Raw genomic sequence first — 16,442 nt, 5'->3', positions numbered from 1 at the left:
GAGTAAGAATATTTACTTAATGCAAGGTTTAGTTTTGGAGCATGTGGCACAGGAGAAGGATCTGGGGTGGCAATATATATGGAGGAGAAGGGGTTAAGAAGGTGGAGGTGGAGAGGGGAAGGGGTGGGGTGGTAAGCAGACAGCATGGTGCTGGGTAGCTTTAGGTAGTTATGATAGTCTCGCCCTGAAGGGGATGTGAGACTATTGCAATACTGTGTGTCTGCACGTGTGTCTGTGTGTGTCCGCATCTATATCGTTTCACTTTAAAAATTGTTTTCTCTGAAACCGCTTCTTCGACGATGCAAAACTAAACATAGGAGGGACTCCCCATGGAGAATATTTCATTGCTAACTCTGATGCCAGAGGTCACTTGGTATGACAGCCATATTGGATTCAAGAAAAAAAAAATTGGACATCTTTTTCTCCAAAATCACTCAAGGAAAAAAATGGAAACTTGGCATATGTCAACTCCCCATGGGGTATACAGGGGGATAACGATGGCGTCATCAGTGAAGTGGTATTCCAGCCACAATTGATTGAACTGAAATCCTAATCCGAAAAATCTGAAACTTCATATATCTGATCTGCGACCCGATGTGAGTAAATAATTAAATGACGCCATTGGTCACGTGGTCTGGTGGCCAGATTGGATTTTAAATTGAAATAAAAAATCTAATATACGCATCCGGATCCGGCTAATAGATTTTTAAAGTGATTCTTCACCATTGAGAGATAGGGCCAAAAGATATAGTAAGTACTGCATAGCATGATATTTCAAAAATGCATTGGGCCTGATATGTTCTCGTGGATCAGGCATTACGTGGCGGTGGTATGCGCTCTACCAAATGCCCTTTTTGTTTGAGGTTGTATTCATGGAGAGATTGATAAATTAATACAATTATATTAATACAATATAATTGTGTTAAGACGAGCTTGACTCAGCTACGAGGAGCGGCTAAAGGAGACAAACCTTCATACATTCGTGAGGAGGTGATTACCAGGGGATGTGATGTCGATGTTTCAGATAATGAAGAGTATTGACAGAATAAGTGTGGAAAAGTTTTTCAGCAAGAGGGGCAGGGGTCATCGCTTGAGAGTGAAGAAGAGATTTGTGATGATATTAAGGCGATGTCTTTCACTTGGAGAAGAGTGACCCACATGGAATGGTCTTCCTGGAAAGGTAGTGGGCTAGTGACATCAGAAATGGTGAAGATAGTTAAAATTGGAATTTGATAGGAACAGTACCTCGAGGCATTGGGGATAAAGGGGTACATGGATAATGCCAGCAACAGGTCAGGTCAGGTATGGGAGCATGTGCCGGAGCAGCATGTCGCTGCGTCCACTTTCCGCCGGTACTCCAGGGGCCTCCATCTGGCCGTCCCCCAAGGCAGATGCTTGGCCCATCCCCATCTGCAGCGACACTTGGTCATGATGAGCCTGATGTCCTGTGTTGAATGTCCATGTATTTCCTTGGATACTGTATATGTAAAAGAAAACGTACCTGATGCATTGCACATCTCTAAGCCTCATAGCGGAACTTATTCATAAACCAGAGTCAAGCAAATACAGGTATATTAGTATTTTATGGGAACTGCAAAGGATATTTTGAAACAATGGACAAATACATGGCACATGGGATTGGACTTGGGTTGCCCACAGGAGTCAGTCACATCATGGATCAGCCAGAAGCATCAAAATCGGCCACACCTTTGATTAGGGGTGTATTTTAACCATTTATCAAAGGGATCATGACTCACTCTTGCTCACAGGATGGCTTAGAGTCTAGTAGGTAGGCACACCCTAACCTAGAGGTACACACGCTCGCCTCTAGGCTGTCTAGCCTGGGTTTGAATCCCGACCCAGCTATAAACCATCGTCAGGGTGTGTCACAGGTGTGTGTGTGTGCGTGTGTGTGTGCCGTCCTGTCTGCTGGTATACGTTGTTGGACATTCAAGATCTCACGATGTCCCTCTCTAAAGGCCCAGTCACACCTTGACGTTTTAGCCAGCTTACGCCGATTTTTGGATAATTTGTATAAAACGCTGGTACACGTCGAATACGTTATGGGTAAGTTTTGATAACATTGAGAACACGCTGAAAAACACTGCCATACGTCGTAGTACGCTGGCTTTAAACTTGTACTTTTCAGTTGTCCTCAAATTTTCCATGCTTGAAATTTTAAGACTTATGCCAGCTTATGACTCACACGTTCCACATAACGCTGGCCATAAGTTGTAGCCACGTTATGCGATCGTTGACACACGTCGACACACGTTACTTGTAAGGTACTCATGAGTCGAAACACGTTAAGGTAATTGTTAGCGTCAGTGTTCCAGACTCCCTGTTTTTTTTTTCCGGTATGACGGTGATGTTGACACTTCGATTTCTAGTGCGGTTATAATATAATATAATTAAAAGGCTGCCGCTGAACGATTTAAATCATAACCGCACTAGAAATCGAAGTGTCAACTTCACCGTCATTTTGAAGAAAAAAAACAAAAAAACAAAAAAAAAACAGGGAGTCTGGAACACTGACACTAACCATTACCTTAACGTGTTTCGACTTGTGAGTACCTTACAAGTAACTTTTGTCGAAGTGTGCCAACGTTCGCATATCGTGCATACAAGTTATTCCCATCGCATGTGGAACGTGTATAATACGGCAAGTACGTCGTAAAATGTTTAACACGTTTAAAATTACAAGACGTACTCCACTTAATACGACGTATGATAGCGTACTTTAGCGTTCTATTCACGCATACCAAACTTACCCATACCGTATTCGACGTGCGCCAGCGTTTTAGACGCATTTTTCAGAGGTTAGCATACGCTGGCAAGATCGCCAAGGTGTGACTGCGATGTTGACACTTCCATTTTTCCGGCGGTTATGAATTAAATCGTTGAGCGGCAGGTTTTTAATAGGCTACGTCACGTCATCGTCGGCGATACGTGCAGCGCGCTATGCATAAGTTAGACTATCGTTGGGCATAGGTTGTGAACGTCGACAACAGGCTAAGCATTCGTTGGTATAAGCTATCTACAAGACAACGAAACGTTCTGTGTCCGTTACTAATATGTTATGCATACGACCAACTCGTCATGAATACGTCCGAATCTTAAAAAAAAAAAAACATCAAAAGTTCAACGTATGCCAGCGTTTTACATACATTTTGATACGTTGCCATTGCTGGCTAAAACGTCAAGGTGTGACTGGGCCTTAAGATTAGGCGAGCTATCACCGGCATCATAAACAAATTACAAATTCCTGCTCTAACCAGCAGAGGGTATTGCATCAACGGCACATCACCCACACCCTCAGACAACGCCACCCCCACGGCCTTGTGCTGCTGCACACGAACGAACGAAGATTTCCTCTCACAATATTATACGCCATGTTGACGGAGACTCTCCCTCCTCCATTTACAACCGCACACCCTTCCACTCGTTATACTCCTTACCCTCCTACACACCCTCTCTACCCCCAACACCCCCTCATCCACCTGTTCCAAAACCCGCACTCTTGAGAACCGTTTTATGAGCAACAACAGCTGTTAGTGAATGGTGAAGACTGTCGTGTAGACTGTGGACAGACTCTTCAGCCACATGAGCCCCACCTGCTTATTACTGTCACGTACATTGTGACTTTGGCGAAACAGAACGATTCTCAAGTCGTCGAATTGAAGATTTCTCAGGTAGTAGAAGCGCTATCAAGTATAATAATGTTATATGATATTAAAAGGACCAGCTCGCTTAATCGAACACAACGTACCATTTTATTGTAATTATTATTAATGGGATTGATTGTACTTTAAAAAAATTTTTTTTTTACATTTGTTTATTTTTTGAATCATTCGTGCGACCGTTACCCTCAACCAAGAGGCAACAGAAGTCGGAAATGTGTTGGCAGAATCCGGGGCGGTGTATGCGTAACGATAGGTGGTTGATACAAATGGTTTGCAGATTTGCTCGATTCCTCGGCCGTTTTCTGAACGAAGCACTGTGCTTCACTTGATTATAAGTACACGTTCCCAGGATCTGATTGACGTACAACTCGAGCGGATGAGAGAAAATAGCTGTTAAAATGAGAACGACGCCAAAGTCGTTCGATCGGGGAGTTTTACTTGCTCGTGCTGAGGAGGCTGCTGTGGTGCATTCCGACCCCCCCCCCTCCCCTCCCCACTCCCACCCCATCGTCAAACTCCTCCCACTTTCCCCCCACAGCAACATCATCACCAGTCCCTTAATTCCAACCCCTCACTCCATCCAGCAGCCATCCATCTCTCTGCTCTCATTCCAGACAAGTCTCCCAACTAAACCGACCCCCCTTTCATCCCCCACATCCATATTACCATCTTTACATTATTTTCTCCGCGTCCATTACTCTCTCTCGCGACACCCTTACCTCATTTATATCCACATCCATCTTCACCCTTTGGTTTTGGCGAATTCGTCCCCCATTCGCCCCGTTCTTATAACCTTTCCCAGATCCGTTTCCGCTATCTTGTCTCTGTCTCTGTCTCTGTCTCTGTCTCTCCCTCTCCCTCCTTGCTTCCACTCGTCATCCTTCCCCGCAGCTCCTCCTCTCCAGCACTTTCTCGGCCTTTGAGCCGACTCGGCGCAGCGCTTGCACCATGTCTGTCGCTGGGCTGAAAAAGCAGTTCCACAAGGCGAGTCAGGTGAGTCGGTCTCGGCACGTTCGATACAAAACTGTTTCACTTCGACACGTGAATGCCTTTGGTCGTGTCTCCGTCCACACCGTCCGCCGCCTCGTCTTGTGGCATCGTGTCCGAATCCATTCAGACTGTCGCGCTTTGCCTCCCCGTCCCCGTCCCCGTCCCGGCGGCCTGCTTGCTCCATGACTCGATGTCCACGTCTCCCTGTCACGACAGCCTTTATTTGTCCTTGTCCGTGTCTCCTTGTCCGGGCAGCTTGCCCCTGTCTGCTCTGTCATTTTTCTGTACTTGTGCCACCGTCCCTCGTTTAGGTTTAAGTGCCAGTCTGGACACCCTGTTCGACTTGTCTTAAACCACATGATTGCTGTAACCAAGAGGTGCAAAGAAAGGACTATCTGTTTATTGTGTACCCACAGAGGGTCGTGAGGGGTGGGACCAGGAACAGACGTGAAGGGAGGATTAGGGGGGGGGGCAGGATCAATTTGTGGGAGGATAGGGGAGAGAAGAGAGGTGATGGGAAGACTTCATGCAGAGCAAAGGGCCAATGCATGTATCTGATGTATGGCAGAAGCAGGGGAGAGACTGAAATCTTGTTCCTTCCCCCCCCCCACCCCCCCCCAAGACCATGAAGACGTGTCCCAAAAGTCCTAATTGAACATTTGGGTGGGAGTTATGTCCTGGTACTTTGTGTGATGTAAACTCGTGTACTTTTATGGCCATGAGTTTGTGTCCTCCCGGTTTACAGAATTGTTTAGCACACCACAAAGTGTTCGTTAAACCCAATTCCACTGACGAGAGGGATGTGCTGATAAATATAACCCCAAATCTCACGAGAATGAACATTTATCACTAAAAGGAGACACCAGGGGGTTGTCTCAGCCTGTCATCCTTCTGAGGTCGGCGAAATGACTACCAGTTCCAGTGTGTGTACTGGTAGAGGGGCACTGCATCAGCGACACGGTCGCGCTTCAAGAAATGATAGCTACCCCGGCAGCTAAGCTGCCATACGACAACCACCACTAAAAGGAGACGCGTGCGTCCTCGTCCGCGTCCCTGTCCGTCTGAAGGTCTGTCTCCATCACACTTTGGTTGAAAGGGTACCTGCGGTAGTCGTATAAAATAATCAGTACTGTTGGAAAGGTGATTGTCAATTTACTTGGGATGGATATTTGTGTCCGTTTAATCATAAAAGTGCCTTCCCTGTTTGGAAGAGAAAGAAGCAGGACCTTGAAGTTTAACTTAGCATTTCCAAAGGTACGACCCCAGGAATGCTTTTGAATAAACCTTGATGGACATGAAGGGAACACACAAAATTATGTATACTAATACTTCTCGAAGCAATAAACGAGAGTGAAGTTGATGGTGCGCCATCGCAAATCCCCACACTTCCCAGATAAAGCAAAGTTGAAAGATTGCAAAACGTTCCACCAGGAATGACCCAATATCAAATTGAGGTTAAAAAATTTTTCCCCGTTGTTTTGACCCCTGTGACCCCAAGTCCCTACACCCTCCCCCCCCCCCCCGGGGCGTGAACTGTGGGTCAAATCCAAAATAAATTGTTACATATTTCATGCAACCCCTAATGTTGATTGCATATACAAAATTTCATAAACAATGTGCCTATAATTGCATTTTAACCACACCCCATGGGGCAGGACCAAAATTATAATGCTCTTGTACCTTTGTGCCATGTGGTGATCATAACTACCAAGTTTGGTGAATCTCTGCACAGCCGTTTTGGAGGCGATAACGTGACGGACGGACCGACTGACAGAACTGATTACAATACCCCCAGCTCCTGTTTTTTTTTTCAAAAATCATGGGGATAAATATCTGAAAAATCACTCATGGAGTGACACTTGGTGAAACGGAATGGCACTCAGTAGAGCGCGTACCTCCTCCAGGCTGAGTAGTTTACATTTTGGATCCCACTGATCGGTCGGAACTGAATCTGGACCTCATCCAAAATGTAATCGGCTTGTTATTGTTGTCACCTAATCAACTTTTACACCTCGTTTTGTCATAACTCGTCCACAACTTTTTGAGATCTCATGTGATCCATAGTTTTTAGCCCTTTCTCTCAATGGTGAAGAATCAGTGAAAAATTAAATAATTCTCGTATCCACATCTGGATTTGGATCTTCATCAAAATGAATCAATTCTTCCTCGTAGCACTCCCAACCTGTCCACCAAGTTTCGTGTGAATCCATCCATAACCTTTTGAGATATTTTGCTGGATATCATTTTTGGCCCTTTCTCTCAATGGTGAAGAATCACTTAAAAAATTCTCAAATCCAGATCCGGATTCGGATCTTCACCAAAATTAAGCGTTGCTGTCCTTGGCCGGTCACACACACACACCAAGAAAAATGCAGAACGATTGCTTGAAAACGGTGGCCAAATATCGTGCGACCAACAGACAAACGGACTGACGGACTGACGGACTGACAAATGCTACAGACCAACAGACTTGGCAAAAAAAAAATTTCCCCAAGTAATGATAGAACACAATGAACACACAGCCAACAACAACCACAGCCAAGACGGTGTTACGTCGGCTAGCTGTGAGTACTTGGTTAACTTTGTCAGGCGTTCAGGTCATTGCCCTCTGTAGGTTTCAGCAGGAATTTTTAACTTGTTCAGGGTGCCTGTGATAATTCACCTCCTCCTTGTGAAGGGCACCTTGGAATCTTTAACGTCCACCAAATAATGCTAAGTCTCGACACCTGGCTTAACATTCCTCTCCCCTCTCCCCTCTCTCCTCTCTCCTCTCTCTCTCTCTTCCCCCTCTCCCCCTCTCCCCTCTCTCTCCATCCCCCCTCTCCTCTCTCTCTCCATCCCCCTCTCCCCCTCTCTCTCCATCCCCCCTCTCCCCTCTCTCTCCATCCCCCCTCTACCTCTCTCTCCATCCCCCTCTCCCTCTCTCTCTCTCTCCTCCCTCCTCTCCCTCTCTCTCCCTCCTCTCTCTCTCTCTCTCTCTCTCTCTCTCTCTCCCTCTCTCTCCTCCCTCTCTCTCCCTCCTCTCTCTCTCTCTCTCTCTCTCTCTCTCTCTCTCTCTCTCTCTCTCTCTCTCTCCTCCCCCCTTTCCCTCTCTCTCTCCCTCCTCTCCCTCTCTCTCCCTCCTCTCTCTCTCCCTCCTCTCTCTCTCCCTCCTCTCTCTCTCCCTCTCTCTCTCTCTCTCTCTCCTCCCCCTTTCCCTCTCTCTCCTCCCCCTTTCCCTCTCTCTCTCCTCCCCCTTTCCCTCTCTCTCTCCTCCCCCTTTCCCTCTCTCTCTCCTCCCCCTTTCCCTCTCTCTCTCTCCCTCCTCTCCCTCTCTCTCCTCCCCCTCTCCCTCTCTCTCTCCCCTCCTCTCCCTCTCTCTCTTCCCACCTTCTTCCTCTTTCTCCCCCCCCTCTCCTTTTCTCTCCCTCTATTCCCCTCCCTCACCCCCATCCCTCTCTCCCTCTCCTTTATGGTTTTGTGCCGAGGCCGGTTTTATGCTGCAGCTCTTCTCAATTAACTCGAAGCACCCATTGGACGCACGCCCGGACGGACGCACACAGGGACACAGGCATGCCGAGAACAAGCCCCTTTTACGCACACCTTCACATTCAACAAGTAACACTTTTACCGTCCAGGTCTGTTGTGTGACCTTCAAAGGGGACTAAAGTTAAATTCCCGGCATTTTTACCACTTTAATACCCATAATTGGCTTTAAAATGGCCTGTCATTCTCGTCACACGTTTACACAATTGTGATGAAGCTTCTCCACCCCCCCCTCTCCCTTTATTAATGTGATGTGATTGTTAGTTTGACCATACAGTCATGCTGCATCTTCGAGTGGTTTACAGTATTCAGTGGGATATGTTGTGCAGTCGGAATAACATTCCGCATGCTTTGCATTGCATGTTGACGCTTACTCAGAGCTACATCTGCATTGCATGTTAATGTCTGCTATTATTTTGCTGTCATTGTCACCTCCTACAGGTTCCATGAATAGTTCTCCAGCTGTCTCTTGTGTCCATGCTGCCCATACATTTCATTATCCCTATGCTCTTTGAAAAAAAAAAAAATGGGGGTTATATTGTAATCGGCTCGATCTGTCCTGTCTGTCCGTCTGTCCATCCGTCACGTTATCTTCTCCGGAACATTTGAGCAGAAATTCACCAAACTTGATCATTATGATCACCACGTGGCAAGAAGGTGAAAGAGCAGTATCATTTTTGGCCCCGCCCTCTGAGGCCATGATGTGGGGTCAAAAGGTCAAATACCGATCAATGCAATTGCAGACACATTTTAAAGCATTTATAAATGAAACTTTGCGTGTGCAATCAAGATTGGGGTGTGCATTAAATATGTACAGAGATCTTGGATTTGAACCCCAGGTCATGCCCCAAGAGGGTGAGGCACTTGGGGTCATGGGGATCAGAACCCCGGGTCATGCCCCAAGGGGGTGGGGGACCTGGGGTCACGGGGATCAAAACGAGAAAAAAAATTTATGCCTCCACTGATGAAGTCGCCAGAGGCAATTGTGTTTTTGGGTTTAAACTCAAAATTTGATATTGAGTCATTCCTGGTGGAACTTTTTGCCATCTTTTAACTTAGCTTTGAGTGGGAAGTGTCGGGATTTGCAATGGCACACCATCGACTTCACTCTAGTTTTATTTTTTGAAAGGAATTTGGGAAGAATGATTGCAATTTAAATTGTACACCTGTTATATTTTTTTAACGAGCAAGCTGTAACATTTTGAAGATGAGAGAATATTTTTCGGTTATTTCTTCGAAATAAGCTCTTAGAGTGGGTCCCGATGTACGTCCGTCTGTCTGTTAACATTTCATTAAAACATCTTCTCCTCATAAACTACCTGACCGATTTGGATCAAATTTGGTACGATGCATCAGGACAGCAAGGTCTCATGGGTTGTGCTCTCCATCCCGATGCACCACCTGTAAAAGGGAGGTTTTGCCCCAAATATTGGTATTTTATTCAAAAATATTCTTCTCAGAAACGGTCAGATCCACACCGAACTCACCACGAGGCATCATGACCATGTGCTAACCTTAAATTGTGCTCCCCATGCCCGTACCACTTCACGAAGGGGGGGGGGTGGCATGGCCCCTTCCCCCTCATCCCTCATTTTCACCCTGCCTGTTGGGGAAATAACCGTCAATCCCCCATGTGGCTATTTATGAAGTTAAGCCTGGTGTTGGTTTAACGGTGAAGTTGGCTGGCTTGAGATCTTAGGGTCTTGTGTTTGGGCCTCTGTAGTTCCAGTCAATAACATCAGGTGGGTTGACAGCCTGTCATCCTTCCGAGGTCAGCAAAATGAGTACCAGCTTACTGGAAATGGGGCACTGATCAGCAGCACAGCCACACTTCCAGAAATGCTGCAACCAGCAGCCCCATATTTCAGATTTATTTTTCAGTTTTATTTATTTTCCTGATATTGCAGGTCTGGCTTTATCCAGTGAAAGAGAAGTGAATATATTTGATGTCTAAATTTCTGTAATGTTGTCTGAAATTTATCTTTTTCCTTCTGATAAGATTACCACTAATGGGACCCTTGACACAAGTTCATTAAACTAGGATGTGACGAGTTGAATGATATTTATTTTTAAATTCCCATTTTATAAGTGATGCCACCATAATCTGTGCAATAATTGTCAATCCAATTTTATTATCTGATAACATGCATGTAATTCCTTTTTTATCGTTGTTATCTTGACATTGCCATTGGGGACTATGATTATCAATGTTTTATACTTTCAGTTCACATCTGTTCCCACCGCCGTCACCTCAGCCGATAATCTGTGTTGGATCGTGTGAACACACATCATGATCCCCTGGTTTTACCTTCCCTCTATCACTTCTGTTTCATGCTGCTCTCTCCTTTCAAAATGAATGATGCAGAATTTGTCCTTTGGCTGCAAACGGATCTTGTTTGTTTGTTTCTTTGCTTGCGTGTTGGTGTTATATTAGGTGTCCAGATTTGTGTGGTGCAGATGATGCAACCCAGAATTGTTGTGCTCTCCCTCTCTTGTTGGAACCTCTCCCTCAATAATATTCAGCTTCCACTTCGCTGATGCCAAGTTTCCATTCTTTTTTGGCAACGTGTAACTTTTTCTTTTGATTTGATTTTCACTGTGAGCCTTCCAAGGATTTTATTTCCATGAGGACATTTCTGAGTTTTCAGGAGGATGATGTATAAAATTTGTCTTGTTCTGCAACATTTTAAGGCAGATATAGTCCACTTGCTGACCTTGATTTTATTGTTTGCTTTTTAACTTGTAGTTTTGAGATTAATTGTGTCTCAATGAAATGAAATGACTTGGATGATTGAAGAGGGTCATTTGTTAGCATATATTACTACAGTCAAGTTTTTAAAAAATGGCTCGATGTGAATACTGAGCCAAGTGTCTCTTTTGAATAAATCTAGCTCACTCTTCCCTTCAGCATTACTGTATGTATGTATGTACGTACATATATATATAATATATACAGTAAGTCCTCGACTTATGACCGACCAGTCGTAAGTCGATTAGGTCGTAAGTCGGCCAACCTTTATTTTTACCTATATTTATAGTGTATAGGCCTATGCAAAAATTACAGTATGTATATTATAATGATGTAATAATCATCTGTAAGTCATATTTTATTTACATTTTCTTTGTTCATTATTCTTATAACCATGGTTATAAAAACCATTTTTATTGTTACTGGATAACGTTTTTACGTCCATCAGGTTTAAGTCAAACACTGCATACTACAGTACAATTGGTTTAATATTTGCAAAAACATACAAAAATAGAAAACATTTTACAGTAGTTACAAAACATGCTAAATTAAAAAAATATGGGCCCGGTCCGTTGCGTCGTTGTAACTGTCGATCGCATGGGTGCAGAACCTTTCATAGCTTCACGAATCCTTTCTTTATCTTTCAAAATCGTCGACACAGTAGAGTGTGATAACTTAAGATCACGTGCGATCGCATTCACTTTCTTTCCTCCTTCGTACTGTTTGAACACCTGCATATTCGTGGCGAGATCAATTCTTTCCTTCTTGGCAGGTTGAGGAGTAGACAAAGATAATTTCCTCTTGGTAGACATCTTGGGGGTTTGAAGTAAAATTTTAAAGACAAACGGATACGGATAAATTGCGCTATACCAAGACCACGCTAGCACTGGTGGGTGCTGGGGCGGAAACTGTCATACGCCCAGTTGGGCAACACTCGCGCTGCCAGAAATACAGTACATATCGCGGTCGTGGTTGTAAAGTCGATCAGTCGTAAGTCGATGACTGTATGTATGTACAGTGGGACCCGCTTAATAGAATCACGGTTAATAGAATCACCCGTATTATAGAATCAAAATCGTTGAGACCGATTCCATTGTATCTAAATGTACACAATTTTTCCCGTTTATTAGAATCAAAAACCCGCTTAATAGAATCAGCTGCTGGCCATCCACTTCGACAGTTCAGCGCCTACTGGCCGCACAGTTCCAACTTTTGCCACCAGGCGGCTGACGTCACGCTAAAAATAACGCGATGCCACTACAGTGATTTCGGTAGTCATTGTACAGATAGGCAGACGGCTGACAGCTGCAGTCTAAGCACTAGGCGTGTCGTCATTTCCACGATGGACAGAAAACGAAAGCGGACGGATCGTTCAAACATTGATAAAGCACAAATCCTGAGGGACTATGACGCTTTGCCCAGAATGAGCCAACGAGAAGCTGCAGACAATTTGTAAATTAACCAGCCGATCCTATGCAAGATTCTGAAAGATCGAGAGGCCATTCTGAAAGGTCAAGTGGATTCGTCTTCTTCTCAGAAACGCAAGCGAAGCGGCAACGCACCCGATGTCGAATCAGCAATGGTCAAGTGGATTCAAACTTCTAGAGAAAAGGAAGCACCGCTTTCTGGACCTCTGATGCGGGAGAAAGCGGCTCAGTTCGCGGAAAAGTTCAACAACAAGAAGTTCAGTGCGACAAACGGCTGGATTGACCGGTTCAAGAAAAGACATGGAATCGTCCACAGGAAACTTCAGGGAGAGGCAGCGGTGGCTGACGTAGGAGGGAAACAACAATGGCTGGACCACGTGTTTCCGGATCTCGTAGAAGGCTTCACGGCTGATGAGATCTGGAATGCTGACGAAACCGGGTTGTATTTTCGGGCCTTACCAGACGGAACGTTCCTCTTCAAGGGAGATCAGCACTGCGGTGGGAAAAAGCCAAAGGAAAGAATCACGGTGCTTTTTTGCTGCTCGATGACTGGTGCTAAGCGTCCTCCTTTCGGTATTGGTAAAAGCAAGAATCCACGGTGTTTCAAAGGCCTCAAAACAATTCCAGTTCGCTACAGAGCCAATTCCTCCGCATGGATGACAGGTTTCCTCTTCACTGAATGGCTCGATGAGTGGAATCGTGAGCTTCGGCGTCATGACCAGAAAGCGTTGCTTCTCATCGACAACTGTCCGGCACATCCCCAATCACTTCAACTGTCGAACATTACTGTGGCATTTCTCCCGCCGAACACAACCTCTGTTCTTCAACCGTTAGATCAGGGAATTATCCGTTCATTAAAAGCTCATTACCACCGTGCCATGCTACGAAAAGTGCTCACTGAGCTTGACGAGGATGGAGCAATGACAGCGAGTGACTTGGCGGAAAAGATAACGATCCTCGACACTATGCTGTTTACGGACGCAGCATGGAATGATGTGAAGACTCCCGGCATAGTGAACTGCTGGCGCAAAGGAGGAATTTTCATTGGAGCGGCAAGCGAAGGCGAAAGGGTCGAGAGCAATGACGACGACGAGTTAGCCAACCCTCTTCAAATGGATCCCGACCAATGGCAGGACTTCGTCAACATGGACGCCACTCTCCAAACCACAGACGATGATGTCACAGACGAAGCCATCGTTTCGGCAGTCCAACGCGAAATGGGAATTGCTACTGACGCAGACTATGACGCCGACACTAAAGTGGAGGAAGAGGAGGAAGAGGAGATCTCTGTCCCGACCATCAAGGAAATGATGTCTGCAGCTAAGACGATCAGGCTTGGTTTGCTATCACATGGGTTCAGTGACATGGCCTTCCTGCGCAAACTTGACAAGGGGGTCACCGCCATTGCCACAGACTCGTTAAAGCAGGCAACAATCGACAATTTTTTCATTACAGAGTAGGCTCATCGACAAACCTATGTTGTTTTGCTTTGAAAAGTACATATGTACTGTACGTGTAATTGTTTTATTTTCAGTAGTAAGTTACATTGTTTTGAGCAAGTGTCATATAAATCAAACTAAATGCTGAGTATTTGTCTCCGTATGTGTACTCGACATTTGATCCGCTTGATACTCCACAACTCTGGTGAACTCGGATATTAGAATCACCCGCTTATTAGAATCAAATTTGTCCGGCCCAAAGTGATTCTATTAAGCGGGTCCCACTGTATGTATGTATGTATGTATATATATATGTATATATGTATATATGTATATATGTATATATGTATATATGTATATGTGTATATATGTGTATATATATATATATATATATATATATATATATATATATATATGTACATACATCAGACGCATCTCCTGACTGTTATGGTGAGCATCACCACGGATTATGTCTCGCACGGTAAAACCACATAATCCGCACAGAACAACCATCCATCTGCCACCCAGATGATTGTTCCTGCTAATGCAAACCATTCAACCAGAAGGCACATGCATGCTGCTAAGGGAGCCACCATCTTGGAACTGCTCTTCTGACATCATCGGCTCAATGTTGCCAAATCTAAAACAAGCAAAACATGACTTACTCATCGATATAACGTGTCTACAACCTCACACATTACATTTTCAAATTTGTATCACCATTTTAATGTTACTTATTGGTGTGTGTGTGTGTGTGTGTGTGTATGTGTATGTGTATGTGTATGTGTATGTGTATGTGTATGTGTATGTGTATGTGTATGTGTATGTGTATGTGTATGTGTATGTGTATGTGTATGTGTATGTGTATGTGTATGTGTATGTGTATGTGTATGTGTATGTGTATGTGTATGTGTATATATATATATATATATATACACGAGATCCTTCTAAAAAGTAACGGGACCGAGCCTGCTGTGTGCTCCACTTACACAACTTGAATAAACGGGTTACGTTACAGTCTTTCGCAACATTCCAGCAATATATATGATTGGTGATGGTTGACTGCGCTCATTGTGTGATATTTTTTTTTACAGGTCATGCTTTACACGTTGTCTCGTCTGAGTCGTCGTGAGTAGAGAGAGAGCCAATCTGAAGTTTCTTGCCAAGCTTGGCAAAACACCTTCCGAATCCTTGGCAATGTTGCAGCAAGTCTAGGGGGAAGAAACGATGTCGCGTACATGTGCATTTGAATGGCACAAGAGGTTCAAAGAGGGACGGGAGGAGGTTGAAGACGATCCACGGTCTGGAAGACCTTAAAGGGCAGAACGGTGGACAACATCGAGCATGTGAAGCAGATGGTGCGCGCAGATCGTCGACTCACGGTGCGAATGATTGCCGAGGAACTTTCGATCAACAAGGACACTGTCTGGAGCATCATCACTGAAAATCTCGAAGTGCGCAAAGATGGTGCCCAAGCTGTTGTCCAAGCACCAGAAACAGCAAAGAGTCACTGTCTGTCAAGACATTATCGAGCACCTTGAGCGCGATCCAGACCTGCTTGGGAGAGTCATTACTGGCGATGAATCGTGGATATTCGAATACGATCCCGAGAACAAATGGCAGAGTCGTTAGTGGAAAAGTCCGGCATCACCAATACCAAAGAAAGCAAGGATGTCGAAGTCGCAGGTCAAGGTGATACTCATCGCGTTTTTTGACATCAAGGGCATTGTCCACTTCGAGTTTCTACCACAGGGTCAAACAGGGAATCAATACGTGGACAAGGAGATCCTCCGGCGCCTCCTGAGACCACTCTGGGACAATAGGAGGGATCTGTGGGAGAACAACGCCTGGGTGCTCCACCATGACAACGCCCCTGCTCACAGTGCCCTGAGTATCTGACAGTTTCTGGCGGAGAGGAACGTGCCAACTCTGGAGCAACCCCCGTATTCATCAGACTTGGCCCCTTGTGATATTTTCCTATTCCCCAAGTTCAAGGGGTTGATCAAGGGGACCCGATTTCCTGATGTGGAGGCCATCAAAAGAGCCATGACGATGGAGCTCTGATGGATTCCAGAAAGAACCCTTCCGGAATGCATCGAAGCGTGGAAGAAGAGGATGGACAAGTGTGACAGACTGGAGGGAAACTATTTTGAAGGGGACAAGCTGCGATTTCAATATGTTTTTTGGAATAAAATTTCTGTGACGTCAGTCCCGTTACTTTTTAGACGGACCTCGTGTATGTATATGTATGTATATATATATATATATATATATATATGTGTATATATATATATAAAGACCCACCCACATCTCTCACCTGTGAATGGAGGGAATAGCCAATTAGTTCTCATCTCATCAACTAAACCCAGGTGGCTAGGATTATACAAATAATAATATATAACGCTTAGCTTGTGTAGGCCCTCATAGTTGCTTTATGCAGCAGTTTTGGCTTGAGGAGCATGGGAGACGTCAATTAATTATATATATATATATATATATATATATATATATATATATATATATATTTTGTTGTATTTCAAATTTATTATTTAGTTGTAGAACATAAAGACTGAAAGTTGCAGTATGATGCCACCATTTGTCTTGCTGATTGGATCACACCATCATGTCT

At 44.7% G+C, this 16,442-nt stretch overlaps 1 protein-coding gene across 4 annotated transcripts in view; it reads left to right on the top strand.

Annotated features, from left to right (window-relative positions):
* The first annotated feature begins 3,563 nt into the window (after positions 1 to 3,563).
* The window catches only part of LOC147017583 (endophilin-A3-like), a 70,536-nt gene continuing 57,657 nt past the window's right edge, over positions 3,564 to 16,442 (top strand). Inside the window, exon 1 of one of the 4 annotated variants that reach the window (XM_085847314.1) lies at positions 3,564 to 3,692. Coding sequence is in view for 3 of the 4 variants with exons in the window: in XM_085847313.1 (XP_085703439.1) it covers positions 4,632 to 4,676 (45 nt within the window). In the remaining variant the exon portion in view is untranslated. Of the gene's footprint in view, positions 3,693 to 4,212; positions 4,677 to 16,442 lie in introns of those variants that run through there. The other 3 variants (XM_085847313.1, XM_085847311.1, XM_085847312.1) reach the window with 3 other exon arrangements.

This window comes from Eptatretus burgeri, chromosome 11 (genome assembly GCF_056783735.1).
Source record: "Eptatretus burgeri isolate ZD-2024b chromosome 11, Ebu_testis_v1, whole genome shotgun sequence".
NCBI classification, from domain to species: Eukaryota; Metazoa; Chordata; class Myxini; order Myxiniformes; family Myxinidae; genus Eptatretus; species Eptatretus burgeri.
Note: the sequence above shows the minus strand (reverse complement) of the source record. Positions and strands in the feature narration are given on the sequence as shown.